Genomic DNA, 18,807 nt, shown 5'->3' with positions numbered 1-18,807 from the left:
GGGCCCTCCCAACTTCAACCTTTCTATGATTCTGTGTTTTTGTGCCTCCTATAACTCCAGAAATTGGAAATTCACACAAGGCAGAAATCCTGAAAAGTTAATTAATAGACTTCCACTCTAGTATCTGTATGATTTTTGCTTTCTTCCTAAAGGTAACCTATTCCTACAAATGCTAACACAGGTTTTCAGCAGATGTCCACATTAAGCCAGAATTCTATGCTATATATAGTGCAGAATTTTATCACATAACCACAGGTGACTGATCTCTGATGACTGCTTCTTTACTATACGTAGCTACAGCAGGTTTACTGCCTCATGCAGAAAGCCTCTTGTATTTTTACAGTTTCTCTATTACTCACCTGGAGGAGACGGTACAAATTTCAACGCTTATATAAGCAGTATTAAAGTAGCAGAAACCCAGCTACTGCTGTGTGTTTTTCAGCTTTACTCGAGACCTGTATGGAGACCAATATGATAGCTATGTAAATCATCCTAAAATGACACTATCTTTTAATCTCAAAATCCATTTGGAAGTCTATTTGCAAAGATGAAGAGTCAGTAAAGCCAAAAATACACTCACAATGATAAAGATAATATAGTTTGCTCGTAACCCCCAGCACCATGAATAATTTAGCTCTTTTTCCATCCACTTACAGAATGTGCCAGGCAGAATTACTGTGTGTGCTTAGGATAGGCATGTACTGGCACTTCAGATGCAGAAGAAAGCAGGGTTTTCCACTAATTAAATGGAATTGTCTAGATATGTGGACCACTTTTTGATAACATACATGAATATTGTACTTAATATTCTATAGCAACAATTTCAGAGTAACTCACAATCTTTCATTAACATATCTCAACATATGCTTGAGATCAGACTCTACTACATCTCCATTTTTTGTGGATGGGGAACTGAGTGAGACCAATTAAGAAGGAAATTTGTCTCTGCTCTTCTGAATTAGTGCCTAGCCACTGTTACTTCTTAATGTTCATACTTCTCCACGTGACAGCATAGAAAATCCCTGGCATGGTAAAAATATAACTACAGGGCCTCTGAAGAGACTCTACACTGGAACATGATGAGACAGTGAAGGGGAATGCTTTGGCTTGTGGAGTGGAGGTTGGCAGTCAGCTTACATCTTTCAAGGGCACAGTGCCCTACATGATATATGTAGGAGGTTGAGTAAAAGTGGTTAAGAGGATGATGCTCTTCAGCTATGCCACAAATGTACAGCCTGTACTTTTGTGAGTTTATTTTACCTTGTGCACTATGGAATACAGGTCCCTTTTAAAACTAGGGATGATAATTAGATCTCTTTGAATAATGGAACCAATTAGTCATGAATAATTTATCCAGCATCTGGTACAAATCAGTCATCAAATGAATTCAACAAAAACTGTTTGACCAGTTTATACAACTGGTTGACTAACACAAAAAATTATTCACTGAACAAATTAAGGGACAAAAATGCCAAAATCCATGAAATATACCCTTGGAAAATTATTTGGTTAGCTTTAATAATAATACTTAAAGAACTTAATTACGATCATTCTTACCAAAGCACTATGATTTGAAAATGCAAAGCGATAAATAGTTATGCTTTGCGTTCTGGAATCATGACCTAGATGATCAAATAATAACTTGATGAACAGAAAAAGAAACATCATAGATTATGTATCAGTTCTGTTGCCCTAGTGTGTTTGCAGTACCTGCAGCTTTGCATTACAAAAATGCTCTTAGTCAATCATTGTGTTTCAGGACTGTTGCCAGTCATCTTTGCAGTTAAGAAGGAATATTTTGCCCAGAGATGCACAATTTGTTAAATGTGTTCTAGAGAAAGAAATTACAGCAAAGAAAATCTTCCAAGTGTCCATTTTATTGTGGATGGAAATGAAGTCATAAGACTGAATAAGACCTAGTGGCAGAGGGTATCCTTTCTTCAGTTCCTGTTGGATAGTTCTTGGTCACATACTTATTACATATGCATCACCAGATTTTATTAATACGGAGGAATTTCACTGCTTTCTCTAATTCCAGATTATATTATCAGGAATTGAAGTTTTTTTCTCCTTTGTGGGTTAGACATGTTTTGGGTTTTTGGAAATTTTACCAAATCAATTACTGCTGTAGCAGAAGTTATGGACCTTGTTAAAGCCTATTCTCTCTTTTTACCTTTGGCAAATAGTTTCATTTTCTGAAAACTGAACTCCTTTGGTCTAACTAGCATATTTTAATTTTTTTAAAGAGTATCTGTTGTTAGTTTAATGGACTGTTATATATAGAAGCCAGATTAGGTGATGGTCTAATGACCCAAACTTAAACTGTATAATATTATGAAGTATTTTCCTCATTGCCTATTATATTCTTTTGATCTGGAAGCAGAAAATGGTCTGCCTAATAATTTTTCCTAAAATTGGTTACTTGAGCTAGTCTTTGGTTAATTCGGACTAGTATTTTCCAATACATGTTTTCATAAAAGAAAGATATCTCCAAAATATCCTGAAGTATTATTCTGCATATCTGAAATTTTATAAGTAGATCAGACATTACACAACTCCACTGACTGAATACACTGTGAAGTTAGGTTTAGCATCACCATGAGAGATTGCAAACTGAATCTTGTGGCACAAATAAATTAAAGCAAAAGATGTACAGCATGAATTTTGGCTGCCACAGTCTAGCCAACTGGGCTCTATAATTGATACTTTGAGACAGACCAAACTTCAAATTTAGTCTTTTGCGTTTATTTCATTTCTAGGACTTCAAGTGTGTGTTAGTACTTGTTCTTGCTGTAAAAATTGTTTAGTATACAGAGCAATATCTGATTTCTGCTTTGGTCTTTATTGCTTTCTTTTTTGGTAAGCCTAGAAAGGGACCATCATGATTAATTAGCATGACTTCCTGCATGACTTCTTGAACCAGCATAGGAAGACATCTAGTCTTTACTGTGAAAAGTAAATGCAGTGGAGAATGCATTCTTCAAGATTTCTTTTTTCCGATTTTCAATTCTCATGTTCTTGCAGGATTCAACCAGCATACCTCAAGTGCATTGGATCTGCTGAGAAATTTCATGCTCTACTGTGATGCTTTGATTTTTTTCTCTTTTTTTTTTTCCCCCCTCTCTAAATTCATTCATTTGGATAAACAGGGTAAAATCTTTCCTGAGAATAAGAAATTTTTACTATGATTGGATGTGAGTGACTACAGGACCAAGAACAGAATCAGTAACTAGGAGCCCACAGGCCTACCTTAGGTGGTATCTGAGAAAAAAAGTGTCACTAAAATGTCTCAAGTAAGAGTTAATTTCATTTTCATACTCTCTTGAAGCCTATAAAATTTGGTACACTACAAGCAAGAAAACTAAGAAGCAAGACCCCAGCATTAGGAATATCCTACATCATGCTTTGTATGAACTGCTTCTGAGAGGCATAGCTAAAGACTTCATATATTCTTAAGCCATTCTATGGATGATAGCCAGCTAAATTAGGAAAAACCCCCAACAAACAAACCAAACCAAAGAAGCCATTCAGCCCCTTCCCTAACCCCCCAAAACCCAGACCCCGAGATATAAAAGACTTGAATTGGAGCTAATGTAGAAAATGAAAGTGAGATTAAAATAGTTTGGTATGGAAGAGCAAGGAGTTTTCATAGCTTATGAGGTCTTTATGAAATTAATATCTGAAGCCTGTATGACCCCTTTTAATGAAAACCATTAAAGAATCATATCTTACCATGGAGTACTAAAAACTAATTTTGTGTAAATGGAGAAAATACTTGAATATATAGGGCTGTTTCTATTTTCTACTCTGTTATGCATGTATTCTGATTGCTAGGATTTATTGAATCAGAAAAAAAGATAATTTTGTGAGGGATCTGCTTAAAAAAAATATTGGCAATGTATCATTGAGTCACCACACACTGGAATAGCCCTTTTGCCTAATATGAGACCTCCTCTAAATGGCTTTTGTACACTCTAGTTTAGAAGAGGTTTGTACTACACTCATAAGTAATGAGGAAGACTAAAGCCTGTCATCAAGACTCCTTGTTTCTGAAGGTCATCTCTGATGGTATCAGAAAACCTGTACTAACACAGCCCATTCTCTAAACCTGTGTAGCACAGTTTTCAAACCTGGATGATGAAATTCTACATTTAGTTGCTCGATAAAAGTAAGGTACTAATTAGTGCCAATTTTGCTGATATAACACCTAAATCAAACACGCATTCGTGCAAACTGGGCTGCTTTTCTATCACAAAGAGGAAGTTGGAAAACTGAAAAACCTCTTAACTCTTGAGAGTTAGGAAAAAAAAAAATCTGCATATGAAATACCACACCGGTGTCAAGTTATTAGCACTTATGGAGGAGTATGGGAACTTATGCAGGTGAATCTTTGCATATCAAACTGATAATATAGCCAAAAAATGCATTTCTGCTGCTTTTAGTTCATACTATAATTTTGTTTCCCCTTCTCCACAGCAGCGTTATTCATAGTTTTGCAAGTGCTTGGCTAAAATATAATTTGATAAAAAGAACTCTGAGGTGAATAATGATTTGCTCAGCTGCAGCTCATTAGAGATGATTTTGTTTTTCCAAATTATATTACAAGGGCAGCGTATCAGCCTGTCCATGTACTCCTCACTGAAATGACTGCTTGCTGTACTCTGGGGAATGAAAGGCTTTCTCCTAAAAAATTTACTGCTTCTTTTTTGCTAGTTTAGCGCTTAATTTCTTTTTATATAATTGCAGAGCAAAGCAGCCAGGCTTAGTTTTGTAGATATGAATGTATAGGCCTCAATAACAACATTTTTGTTCTGCCTCAGCCTATCCTTCCACTGGCATATGCCACTCTTCATCTCCACCCTCACAGCCTTTGATAGGCAGGGGAGTTACATCAGTAAATGATCTGCTTGTCTTGCCTTGCCTCCCTTGTAAACCCAGAGTCTGCAAGAGTCAGCTATGTTTTGTCACCTCCATACCTTGAAAGGAGGATGGCAAACTGTTTTCTCTCATCAGAAGGCAACTGATCAAGAGACTGTGGCAGGCAACAGTTTTCCTCTGCCTCACTAACATTTTCTCATTCTGCATGGGGGAAGATTAAAACTGCAGCAAAAATCTAATGACCAGTGAGTGTTGCTGTTTGCTTGATGGTGAGGGCATTCCTTTGGTAGTGAGAAAGCTCTGCCTGCTCTGCCCTGCCAGTCTAATTACATGGACTGAAATGTTGGGGTTTTGAGAGCTTTTAACACCATGTTATAAATGTAATACAGCTTTCTCTGTCTCCTAAGACATCTGCTTAACTCTGTAAATAAATCTGAATTTTGCCAAAGAGAGGAAATAACTCAATACCTCAGCCAGTCATATGAAATATGTAATCTGAAAACCAACTGCTCCATCCCACCTCAATGGCTGTTTTTTTCCCATGACTGCCTGTATTATGATAGGCACCAGAAATGAGCAGCCCAGGATCAGGAGAGTGAAATTTGTTTAAAGCTGCTGTGGTACCTTCCTCATTCATGAAATTGTATCGCTTGACCTCGCTAACTTACACAGGCACCTCAGACCAGCCTGGCTGAACAGAGAGCTTTGGCTGCAGTTCAGGAAAAAAAAGGAGAGTTTATGACCTTTGGAAGAAGGGGCAGGCCACTCAGGAGGACTTACAAGGATGTTGTGAGGTTATGCAGGGACAAAAACTAGAACAGCCAAAGCCCAACTAGAACTTGACCTAGCTACTGCCATAGAGGACAATAAAAAATATTTCTATAAATACATTAACTACAAAAGTAGGGCTAAGGAGAATCTTCATCCCTTACTGGATTAAGGGGGAAGCATAGTGACAAAGGATGAGGAAAGGTTGAGGCAGTTAATGCCTTCTTTGCCTCAGCCTTTAATGGTAAGACCAGTTGTTCTCTGGGTACCCAGCCCCCTGAGCTGGAAGACAGGGATGGGGAGGAGAATGAAGCCCCCATAATCCAAGTGGAAATGGTCAGTGACCTGCTGCACCACTTAGACAAACACAAGTCCTTGGGGCCTGAAGGTGTCCACCCAAGGGTACCGATGAAGCTGGCAGAAATGCTCACCAAGCCATTTCCAATCATTTACCAGCAGTTCTGGCTAACTGGGGAGGTCCCAGTTGACTGGAGTTTAGCAAATATTTCACCCATCTATAAGAAGGGTCAGAATGAGGATCTGGGGAACAACGGGCCTGTCAGTCTGACCTTGGTGCCAGGGAAGGTCATGGAGCAGATCCATCTTCAGTGACATCATGTGGCACATACAGGACAACCAGGTGACCAGTCCCAGCCAACATGGGTTTATGGAAGGCAGGTCCTACCTGACTCACCTGATCTCCCTCTATGACAAGGTCCCTTCAACAAGGAGAAGTGCCGGTTCCTGCACTGGGGTCACAACAACCCCATGCAACACTGCAGGCTTGGGGAAGAGTGGCTGCAAAGCTGTCTGGTGAAGAAGGACCTGAGGGTGGTGGTCAAAAGCCATGAATTGTCAAAAGTCAAAGGAACATGAGCCAGCAGTGTTTCCAGGTGGCCAAGAAGGCCAATAGAATCCTGGCTTGTATCAGAAATAATGTGGCCAGCAGCACTGACGTGCTGGAATGTGTCCAAAGAAGGGTAACAAAGCTAGTGAAGGGCCTAGAGCATGCCTTATGAGGAGCAGCTGAAAAAACTGGAGTTGTTTAGCCTGGAGAAAAGGAGGCTTAGGGGAGACCTTATTGCTCTCTACAACTACCTGAAAGGAGTTTATAGCAAGGTGGGAGTTGGTCTCTTCTTCCAAGTAACAAGCAATAGGACAAGAGGAAATGAAGAAGGGGGATGGCATTGGAACAGGCTGCCCAGGGAAGTGTTTGAGTCACTATCCCTGGAGGTATTTAAAAGATGTGTAGATGTGGTACTTAAGGACATGGTTTAGTGGTGAACATGGCAGTGCTAGGTTAACAGTTGGACTTGATGATCTTAAAGGTCCTTTCCAACCTAAATGATTTTATGATTCTATGATCTTGCCAACATACACATGCACCTCAGTCTTAGAGATGCGATACAGCAGGAGAAAACATTTATGTCTATTCTGCATAAGCACATCACAACTTAATTCAACTGGATAAGTCACTTTTTTTTCCCTTCTGCTTTTGAATATCTGCTTTTTAATAGCCAACCAATCCCACTTGTTAAAGTCCCCTCTGTCATCTCAGCATCCATAATCATCTTTCCATGTCTGCTTTACCGGAGTAATCTCTGTGTTAAATGAAACGTGCTTCTATGGTTTCTGCTGCTGCTGTGTTTGCTGCAGCAGCGAGCAGCTGAGTGTTCCCTGATCACATTGATATTCCAAACCAACCAACACTGCAGCCAACAGGTGAACTCCTCTAGGGCATGGCCAGAGGTAAAAAAAGACATGAAGGCCATTTAGGAACTCAGTAAAGAAAGAATTAATCTATTTTTCCTTAAAGTCTACCAGAACTGCAGGAACCTTCACTCCAACACAGCTGCAGAATGACTGCAAGAATTTGGCTAGGCAGTTAGAAGCAAAGAAGTAGTCACAGCATTTTACACTTACAGTCATTCCCCTGCTTTTTTTGTCCACTACTTATTTGCTGCGTTGCACCACCAAGTTTAAGCTCAGATTTGTTAAGTATATGAGGCGCAAAGGATTTTTCTGTTGCCTGTTACTTAATGCAGCAGTCCCATGCAGATATCAGGGCTCTGCAGTAATGCTGATTTCCTTGAAGAAACCATTCAGGTTTGTCCTGCAAACAGAAGTGAGTGTCATTGGAATGAATGAATAGAAACATAAATTCAAGTAAATACAGAAATTGGTTAAAATCAGATAAACATAAATTGAACCGGTTAATCAGAGCTTTGTGTTTTAGAGACAAATACTTACCAGGATGACCATGTTCCTTAAAAAAAGAAAGATAAGCCATTTGTAATAAGTCCCTTTGTGACCCTCAGCCATTCAGTCAGTATGGAGAGCCATGAGACTTTACCTCAAGCAGTGTTATGTCTGTCATAGAATGAAAACAACCCTCTCAGAGTTCTCATTCTCTTTTTCCTTTAAACTCTTGCTCTTGTCATGTTGCATTATACATAGATTACACAAATGTTGAAGACATGCCCTCTGGTTAAAAAAGGAAACAACAGTAACAACAACAAGATCTCTCACACAGCATACCAACGTGAGTAGGATTTAATCACAGATAATTGAAGCATTTAATAGCAGTACTTAAAATAATAATAGAAGTCCTGGTCAACAAACACAGTGATAAGAAGAAAGAAAACACACAAGCCTCAAAGAAATGTTCTCCTTAGTGATTATTCATTTCTTATTCCTAGAGCCATTTGTTACTCTACTGAAGAGCAGTCTAATCTATTGAAAATGTCTGTTAAGATGTTTTATTGAATCCACGCAGATATCGAAATACTGAAACATTATAATGACTTTGTCACCTATTTGGTGGTTATATCTCAAGGACTGGAATGAGTGACAATATTGTTGATGATGTTGTTAAAAAAAGAATTTTGGAACAGGTTGAAGTGGCAAAAAAAAATATCTCTTGAGCAAAATAATAGGAGTTCTTGTGAAAGAGGGTACAGAAAGAACCAAGCATCCCTCTGAGCTGTTCACATTCTCCTAACACATTCTAATCTGTTAAAATGTTCACTTTCTAAAAACATGTTAAACTTCCACAGATAGGAGATGATTTTTTCCAAAGATTCTTCAGTACACCTCATCACATATAGAATGGCACATACGATTTCTCTGGCATCTGTACAGAAATTCGGTTTGCCTGTGATGGATGTCTAGAACAACATAGGATTCTGTGTGATTAAGATGGCTCCTTTTCTCTAAAAACAAATCCCTGTTTTGAGGCATATTTTACCTGGAGAAAATCTGGAATTCTATGACAGAGGGATAACTGTATAGAGTGAAACAATCCTAATTTTTCTTTTCATCAATGTAAATTTAGGATAAGCTCCTTATAGCACAGATATGCAGTGATTTATGCTGAGTGCACAGAGGAAGACTGAGGCACAGTATCTGCAGAAACTTGGTGCGGCAGATTGGACACCATAACAGTGGATAAATGCAGGAAGATAGAAGTTCAGTTCAGGGCACTCCTCAAAATTTGTCATTTGTAGTTGGGGTAAATTACAGGAGGCTTTAGTTTGGGTTCCAGAATATTTGCAGAGACCCATTACAGAATTATAGAACTGTAAAGAAATTCATGAGATCATCCATCCCAAACTTCTCTCCCATGAGGATCAGCTATATTTGTGTTATTCCAGGATTTTGTTTTTCTTGACTGTTACTAAGGTCTCCAACATGGAATACTGTGTAGTCTCTTCAGGTAAACTCTGTCTTATAATTTCTTTTACAGCTGAAAAGTATTCCTTAATAGATATCCTTAATCTTCCTTGACACAATGGATACAAATTACTTTCTCCCTTTTCTGTTATAAACAAAGGAAGTATATGACTGCCTTCCTGTCTGCAGAAAGTGTTCTATTATTAGTGTTTTATCACAATCTAGATTGAGACTACTAATTTCACTGATGACAAAGTGGAAAATTATTTTGTGTTGCTTTAGCAATCTCCTTCATAAAGTATTGAATGTATAGAAAGGAAAAAGGCTCGTATATGACATTAGGTTATAAATACTCAACACATACCTGAACATGTATAGCTGTTTAGACCTTTATTTTATAGCATCTTTAGACCTTACTCTGTTTCTTTTAAAAGATGCATGAAATAATATTTTTGAGCACTGAGACAGCCTGAAAATAAAGAAATTGTAAATAATTAATTGTATTAAGGGGAAGTAAATGAAACTTCTCAAGTTTGTGCTAAAATAGTTAAAGGACTGTCTGCTGATAATCAGAAAAAACCACCCTGTAAATATGTTTTTCTTAAACCTGATAGGAAGGGCTTTCTCACAATGACATCACATTACAGTTTAAATATCATCGTGCCGCATGAGTTAGTTCAGTGCAGGATTATACCTATGGGAATATTTCATCTGCCAACAATATATTTTCTGCCTTTCTAATTTATGTGCCTAACTTTAAGCACACAGACTTCAGCATTTTGGTTCCAACCTTCACGGACCTCAATGCTGGTAACTACAAAAGTAAGTGTAGTGCAAAATCATTAATTAATATTTATTTTGGGGTGAGGGTGGGGTAGTAATATTAATTCCAGCCTCAAGACTAGGAGCCACAGAGGTCATGTGATGTGATTCAGAGAATTCAAGATTTCAGGTGCTCTGGGTTGTTGTTTAGGGGAATCAACACTCTTCAAGAGCTTTTAGATTTCTAGTACAGTTGTTTTCAGGATGTATTTTTATTTCAAACTATCTTTCCTCATTTCTATATAAGGCTTCCTAATTCAGGTTCTTACAGTCCCCACTACCATAAAATGTATTAATCACATCATTAGTAATACCTGGCCATGAATCCAATATAATCTTAAAAAATAATGAAAAAAGGATGGTGGTATACTTACTCTTCAAATTAATCATTCTTTTCAACCTTTTATAGGTTTCTTGAGGGTTCATTGTTTTCTGTCCTTTTAAACCATGTCTAGCTGCTAAGTTTGCAATAATTATTGTGCAGTAATAAATTTATACTCCAATGCTGGAGACCTAGGAGCTCTGACTTTGTAAAGAGGCATTTTTATTATATCATACTTTCTGATAAATTGAGGGACAAAGGTAGTTGGACCCAGAGTCAAAGTCCAGTTAAACATTTCAGTAATTTTTCAAGTATGCAGCCATATACTGCAGGCAGCTAGAGGTTGGGCTGACAACTGAAGTATCACTTTAACAGCTGCTTCATTTCACTATCTCTCGGCTCATAAACTTTATTTTTAATGAGCCTGTCTGTAAGACCACTAAAAAATGACCTTCACAGAGAACTACAAGGACCTAAAGTGGTGGCCAAAATTGCTTTCTTGGAGAACGCATATCACAGTGACTGCAGCATAGAAAATAAGCAGTATGTTGCGAAAGACAATAAACTAACTACTGATGAGTATATTCTATATTTTCACACTGAAAGATTCTTGTGGTAGCTGTGCAAATAATCCGCTATGTTCAGCTCACATTAATCTGGACATCTTTACTGGTTTTAATAGTGTTGCACCAGTTTACATCAGACTGAATGGGCTATGATTTTAAAGTTGTGTTTAGGAGCTGTAGGCTGTCTTACAAGAAAATACGTTATGTAATACACTGATAATATAAGTCTGCTAATTCTTACCCCGCCCTGCACATTGCTTGACAGTCTGTAGTTGAAACTTTCTACTAATTAATTCTGATTTTCACCCACTTTCCTTACCTAAATACATTGCAAACTTCTGTTTTGTTATGCTATTTCTAAGGCTATTCTGCCAGTCTAACTGAAGGCAGTGTGGACTTGGAGGGGTAGCTCAGGATCAGGGAAAGGAATTTCTGGGCTGGAGCTTGCGAGGATGATGAAAAGGTGTTCGTGAGGCTGTGTATGAGTGGTATGGCCCACAGGAGGAAGGGTACTTGTGCTAGGAAGCTGGGCTTTCTGGGTATGCTGTTTAAGAAAAAAAAAAATATGTCCAAATTGAGCTGTAATCTAAAAGCCAATAATTCTGAGGTATTTTAAACGACCTTTACCACAACTCTGGCTACTTCTGAAGTAGGTGTAATAATTTAGTCCTGTGGCATTGTGAGCACTTCCTAGACCTTTTTTATCATTGCATACAAAAGTGTTCAAAATGTCTTGCTGAAGCATTAAAGGGTATACTACAGCTCCCGCTGCTGTTGCTAGAGATCTGTAAAAGTTTTCACTGAAACAGAACTTCATTTGCTCAAAAGCCTAAAGACCAGTCAAAATTAGTATAATTTTAACTTATTATTTGCATTCCAAAAGCCACTGAGACCAAGGCTCCAACAACAAATTGGCCCCTGCCATCTTTAAAATGTGAATTTAAATCTAACAGGAGCATGGAAAAACAAATGGGTAGGTGAACATACAGATGAAGCAAAAGGAAGCGAAAAAATGCAAGATAAAATAGCATGCTAAATAGTTTGACAGCTTTCCTACCAGTGTTTTATAGAAGCATAAATGCACAGTAGAGTTTTTATGAGGACTGATCACTTTGCTGGTCTTACTAGAATTAAAAGAACATCTTTGTTATATCTTAAGCTCTACTTCAAGTTGTGTGATGCCTTTCCCATGGTAAATCCTGAGGCACATGTTAGATCTGGGAGTTCAGCTTTATGGACTGTCTTTTATGTTGTATGTCTTTTGGGCTTGACTGAAGATGCACTGAACATTGTTAATCCTCAAGATCTGGAAATACACTCTAGGGGTCAATGAACAGGTGGATGAGTTTCAGCAAAAGTTCTGCTTCTCTGTGTTACTGTGCTAGCTGAGGCTCTTTTAATTTGCTATCCAGACACAAGAGCGGATGAGGCAAATGGCAACATTTCACAGGAAAAAATCATAGATCAAATTGCTGTTTGTTTTTGTTTCCTCCCAAGAAAGTAGTTTATAATGTTATGTATATAGTATCAGATCCCTGAATTTAGTCAAATGAATTTTCTTCCATTCTCACCTTTTTCTTCAGTTATTTTCCAACAAGATTACTTTCAAAGCTTCCTTCTAAAATCAATAGAATCTGTGGAAAAGGATTTCTGGAAGCAAGCTTCTTGCCTAAATACTTATTACAGTATTCTAAAGACTGAGGGAGATATTTCTGCTGAAGTATTTGTTAAAAAATTCCATTTAACTGCCTCAGTTCTCACTGAAATTTTTTGTTGAAAATATTTGATCATATAATTGTGCTTGTACCTCTGTACTCATGGTATAGAGTAGACTCACTTACTTGTCCATGCTGCAGCAGGCATGTCTTCTTCCAAGTCTTAAGTGGTTTGGACAAGCCTGTTGTGGTCCATAACAATCCCCAGCTGCTATAAGACGACTTAAGACCATAGATACAACTCAAAGCAGCCACTTTCACCAGGCCCAGCTGTGTTTCAATGCATGACTGCTTGAGAATGTAACCAAAACGTGGTGCAGAAGCATGAAAATAACCCTATTTAGATCACTAATGTCAGAGGATGGTTGATTTTTTTTTAATTGCTTTCATAAAAGTTATTTTGAACCCCTTTAATTTATTTACTCTTTTTACTATATATTCTATCCTTTTATTTGTTTGTTTTTAATCAACCCCCATATATCCACACAAAGTGGCTGGGGAGATCTGGAAGTGACAAAAAGTATCTTTACACTCTTCCTTCTACTTCATCACATTATGTTACATTAGTTATGCTTCCCTCTCTATGTCAGTAGTAAGGCCAAGTTGTAAAGCAATTGGAGATACACTTACAGACATGGTGTCAGCATTTTGGTTGCCAGCTGCGCAGAATTTTCTCTTCAGCCCTCCTGCTTAGAGTGACATCTGTCTCAGGTCATTTATCTTTTCTTCAAATTAGCATCAATTTGGAAGAACTTGTGTTTGTATACATAAATTCATATGCATATTTAAAAATAGATTGTTTAAGCCATGCACTTTTTTTAGCCTTGGCTGGCCTTTTGACATATTTGTGCTACACTATGCATCTTCCTGGGATGCAGAGTCAGCTTTAAGAATTAATCAGATCCACAAGTTCATCTTCTAAGGATTCTTCTACCAGTATATACATTTTGGATTACCTTTATCACTGTACAGATCTGCTGGGAGAGCTACAGCTAAAGTATGCTCTCTTGGTTGATACACAGGAGCAATTCACAATTTAACTTGAATTTGTTGAAAAAAAGAACAGGATTTTTCCAAGTTAACATCTTTGTTTTGTTAGTACTACAGAAGAGAGCACCATAATCAGCTTCCACTTGTATTAACTACCATCACTCTTCTATTAACTAGCCGTTCTGGGCTGGCAGAGACGAAGAGTATACTTTCCTATGGTAAACCAGATTGTAAGAAGGACTTCCTTACCATTTCCCCCTTTCAGAGCTTTGAGTTTTTTAATGAGTGGCAGCAGTGGTTGTGCAGCTGTTCCTCTGAGGACAACTAGTTCCTTGCTCCATTATAGCAGAGATTAAAGCTGCAGTCCAACCCGTGGAGTTCCTTTGGTAACATGGATGCTGAGAAATTATTGGTCCAAAGAGAAGCAAAGGGGTGAAATACGACAACTTCAGAATCTTTCAGTATGAAGTCCGTGATTCTCTGATAAACATAACAATGCTGTCATCATAGTCTACTATTTTGTCTTCTCCCTAACAGGAAGAACTTTTGTATAATGGCTTTCATATTTAATATAAAAAGCTTTAATATTCAATATTTTTGGCTATGTTTAGAATTTATCATACCTTTTTCTCAGTAGAGTAGGTTCTGATATTAATTTTGTTTTTCTGAAACAGATTAAAGAGCACCTTGCCAAGGGACAGAGGATGTTGGCTGGTGATGGTATGTCCCAAGTAACCAAGACACTACTGGATTTAACTCAGAGGAAAAATTTTTATGCAGGGGACCTTCTGATTTCTGTGGAAATTCTCAGAAATGTTACAGACACATTTAAAAGAGCAAGTTATATCCCTGCATCTGATGGGGTGCAGGTAAGAGAAACATTGTAAGGGTAATGTTTCAATTGATGGGCATTTATGTCAGTATACTGCATGTCACCCACTTTAACCACTGAGATAACTAAACCTTCTGAATAATAAAAATAAACATTGTTCACATAAAACTATGAAACAATTGTAAAATAGGAAAAGGCTCAGATACATTTAATGAGACAAATATCCAAAACAGCGCAGCAAGTGAAAAATGTGCAATTCTTTCTTTGTAACATTTATTTCAGTATTTTTCTCTTTCAGCGTTTGGTTTGATTGATAGGGATGTGTTGGTCTTAGTTGTTTTTATTGCACTAAGCCATTCACTAGTGTTGTTTGTTCTAGTTCACTTCAGTTCAAAATCTATCCACAGTGTTTAGTTATGTAATTCTGGCATTGCTTCTTCATCAGTTCAAATAAATAAAGCTCATTAAAAGTGCACAGGAGTGATGGATAGTACATTTGATATGAATTTTCTACTTCACGTGTTAGTTTAACTCTTCTTGTGCAAGAGGCCAATTAAAATATTTTCAGAACGAAACCCACGGTAATTAGTTCTATATAATGGGCTGCACAACTTATTGTGTAATGTTCATTCAAATAAAAATTTCTCAAGGCTTCTAGATGAGGATATTTGTTCCATCTATATCTGAGAATTTTAGACTCTTCAAAAACTGTAGATCTACTGAAAAAGAATTGTAAGAAGGTAGATGTATGTATTATTTATGAAAAACTTTCATGATCATTCATAAATAACTAATGAAGTTATTAATGCAGGTCATGTGTACATATTTGTTTGTGTAAAGGTAAGCATAGATTATAAATACACTTTGGAATATATGTATGCAGATAAATGGAAGCATCTTGGAAAAGACAATTTTTCCAGAGTTAGGTTTTCAAAAGCTTTCTATTATATTTTCAGGTTTCTTGTTTTTCTGTGTACAGATAAAAATAACTTCTACAATAAAGACAAAATTTCTTCTGAAATATTTTCACATACTCAGTGATCTGATAGCCCAATGTGACTTTTTCATGGTTCACAAACTATAGAAATCTTTGGTAGAACCAGCCTTGAGAAACTGCTTGACACAAGTGATTTTGTTCATGAGCTTAGCAGATAAGGTCATTTGCAATTTACATACATTAGAACTTGATTCTTTTCCCACTAATGACAGTGCCAAAAGTTCTGTTCACTTCAGCAATGTAGAGCTGTTTCCAAAATTTGTTAATAGTATTCTGGCAGAACTTGGCAAAACGATTAGTACTATTTTATTAATTTTTGACTAATCATTTTGAAGTGAAGAAATGGGAAAAGGCAAAAATTGGTAAGCCATATTGTGAAGGAAATAAGAAAGGATTTCTCAAACCAAAGAAATAACTATATTTTAGGTTTTAGATGCCTAAATACCAAGAGCTCTCAAATCCCAGCTGGAAAAAAAAAGGCACTGAAATTCAAACAAAACAAACAAATTCTGAAAAAAACCAAATTGCAATCTAAGGTAAAATTAAAAAGGCAATGCAGTGTTCAGAAAAGTAAGTTAAATCAGAATTAAGCATATGTTTTGCACAGAGGATATATTAAGCAATGTTCCTGTTACTGACTTCTGCTGATATAAAATGAAATCCTCGCTCAGTAACATCAATTTAAATTTTACTGTCAATTCCTGAGAAACCATGATTTTCCCATATGTAAACATATGTCATATGCTACCATACTCTGGAGGATTATATTTAATTTTTATTTTCTCTATCACACATTTTCATACTTTCTAGTCCATCATCAAAGTGACAAAGAGGTAAAGTGAAACTAATTTGCACAAAAATACTGAAATTGTTCTCTCTGAGGAAACTCTGTGTGGTGTTCTAATTCTATTCAATTTTTTCACTAGGTAAAGAGTAGTTTTTCTTAAGTGTTGAGTTATTGGTTTAAAGAAATTATCAGAAAAGCATGAGTGAGGCTTAAAATCCCTGAAAGTCATAGTTTATCATTTCACATGATGTCAGAAATTATTACCCATGAATTATGGGTAATATAATTTTTTAAGGTCCATACAAAAATAACATTCCATCTTCCATTAAAACTGAGAAAAGTGTCTATTGTGTGGGTATATTTTTTTCTTATACATTCCATCTATCTCGATAGTCCCTCAACTGCCTGTAATGTCTGGCTTATATCGTTACCAGTGCAAAACATGTGTTTCAGAGACTCCATAGCAAAAAGAACAAACAGAAAAGTGAGATGAACTTTGAAAATTTCAGGCTAATTACTGCAAAACAAAGATGCCACTGACTGATGTGCTGCATAGAAAATGCCACTTTGTTTAGGCAGACAGATACTAAGAGCAAACCAAAATTTTTTAAAGCATGCATGTCTAGTGCCAAGTTATTTATTATATATGTGACTGTTTTTCTTTCTGAATATTTTAATCTTCATTGCAATAATATTTATGTATACATAGCTATACAGTGTCAGGAAGAAAAATAACGATGTATGGGGCAGTTAAACAACATGGACAGTATTCTGCGTTAGTGGCTGAAAACAGCAGTACAGTAGCAGAAATAGCAGAATACAAGAGTCATGCAATTCTTCTACAATAAAATGTCTTTCTCTTAATATTGAAATTACTTTAAAACACACTGTGTAGGTATACTGAGGCTATGAGATGGCCACTGTGCTATTACTTGTGTAAAAAGGATTCTACATGGAAAATAATTAAAATTTTAAATAGGTATAATGTAAGCAACATTTTGAAACACTTTCCAGAAGTGGTCTAAGAGTTCTTGAGCTACCTTCTAAGGACAGAATGGCAGGAAAAGAACTACCTTTCAGGACAGGATGGCAAAATATACAGTCCCCTGATCCAGCAACCAACAGAAAACAAGGTTTCTCCCCACAGAAGTTAGAGCACTATAATCCCATTTATATTAGCCACAGGGACCATTGCTGTCAGTCAGGGATTAACAGGATTGCCCAATGCTTTCCCCCCTCCACCTTCCGCCTTACACACACACCCCCTCCCTATGCTGAAGTCCAAAAGTGGAGGTGACTTAAGGCTATCCATTAATTCGTCCTAGGGAGAAATTCTTCTCTAGCTGTATAAAAGGATTTACGACAGCTTTATGCCTGCAGAGAGGGTCAAAGAATTTGAACTGGAACAGAGAACTGCAGCCATTGTATCACAAAAGAAAAAGATTGAAAGGAAGGAAATTAAATTAGGAAAACATAATTGTCCATTCCTGACTGTAACTGGCAAAAGCCTGGACAAAAATAAAGGACTTCAAAATTTGGCTGTGGCTGTCACATTTTCTACAGTGGCCAGTTCAGTAATACGTAAACCCCACTATGAAAGGAAGGAGCTTGATTCTACAGGGAGGTCCAGTGTTTACTGCAGTAATACCACCAAATCACATCCATAATGCTTCTAAAATTTAGCCTTCATATCTGTCAATCATTTTACTAAAGGGCAGTGTTGTTTCTTGCAGCATGAATGCAATGAACAAGAGAATAGTCAAAGTAGATGAAAGACTTTTTAATCCCTATTCCCCTGACACATTTATTGGAGTGCAAAATATCTGTTCATTATGGAAGCAGCAAAGCCATTTAATCGTTTATCTGTTTAATTCACAAACCACTGGTATTGCTGACTGAAAAGTCTTCATACATCTCAGCCTCCACTTCTACCATAAATATGACATCAACCAGGGATAGAAACAGAACAAAAAAAAAAGATCTCAAGAAGTAAGATATTCTTGTCACTTCATTTATATACATCATATATGGTTTATTGGCAAATACAAAGTATGTATTAAAACAGTACTGCTCATCTTTTGTTTGTGCTTGAGTCTAGGATTGTTTATAAGCTTGTCACATATATTTCTGTTAATTATTGGTGATTTTAGTGCTTTCCCATAACTGAAATAAAAATTAAATATGATGAACACATAACATTACTAGCAAAACCATGTAATTTGTCATCTGCAAGAAACATTTATAACTCCTGAGTGTTTTTCAGGCAATCTAGGCTAGTCTCAGATAGATCTCATTACACGGACATGGATACTTTTGTAATTAAGGCTTAGACTGTTTCTGCAGAGGAATTGGTGGCTGCAATGTAGTGCAAAACCAGCTTTGAACCAGCTCCTTAGTATGATAAATTGTCCCACACTGAGCTCCATGCTGCTGCAGTTAGACTGCTGATGGCACCCTA

The 18,807-nt window shown here is 37.0% G+C and overlaps 1 protein-coding gene across 6 annotated transcripts in view; it reads left to right on the top strand.

Annotated features, from left to right (window-relative positions):
* The window catches only part of ADGRB3 (adhesion G protein-coupled receptor B3), a 466,435-nt gene that overhangs the window by 213,302 nt on the left and 234,326 nt on the right, over nt 1–18,807 (top strand). For all 6 annotated transcript variants that reach the window (XM_040598982.1, XM_040598983.1, XM_040598984.1 and 3 more), the window contains one exon: nt 14,408–14,602. In XM_040598982.1, the coding sequence (XP_040454916.1) occupies nt 14,408–14,602 (195 nt within the window). The remainder of the gene's footprint in view (nt 1–14,407; nt 14,603–18,807) is intronic.

The sequence above is a fragment of the Falco naumanni genome, chromosome 6, assembly GCF_017639655.2.
Source record: "Falco naumanni isolate bFalNau1 chromosome 6, bFalNau1.pat, whole genome shotgun sequence".
Lineage (NCBI taxonomy): Eukaryota > Metazoa > Chordata > Aves > Falconiformes > Falconidae > Falco > Falco naumanni.
Note: the sequence above shows the minus strand (reverse complement) of the source record. Positions and strands in the feature narration are given on the sequence as shown.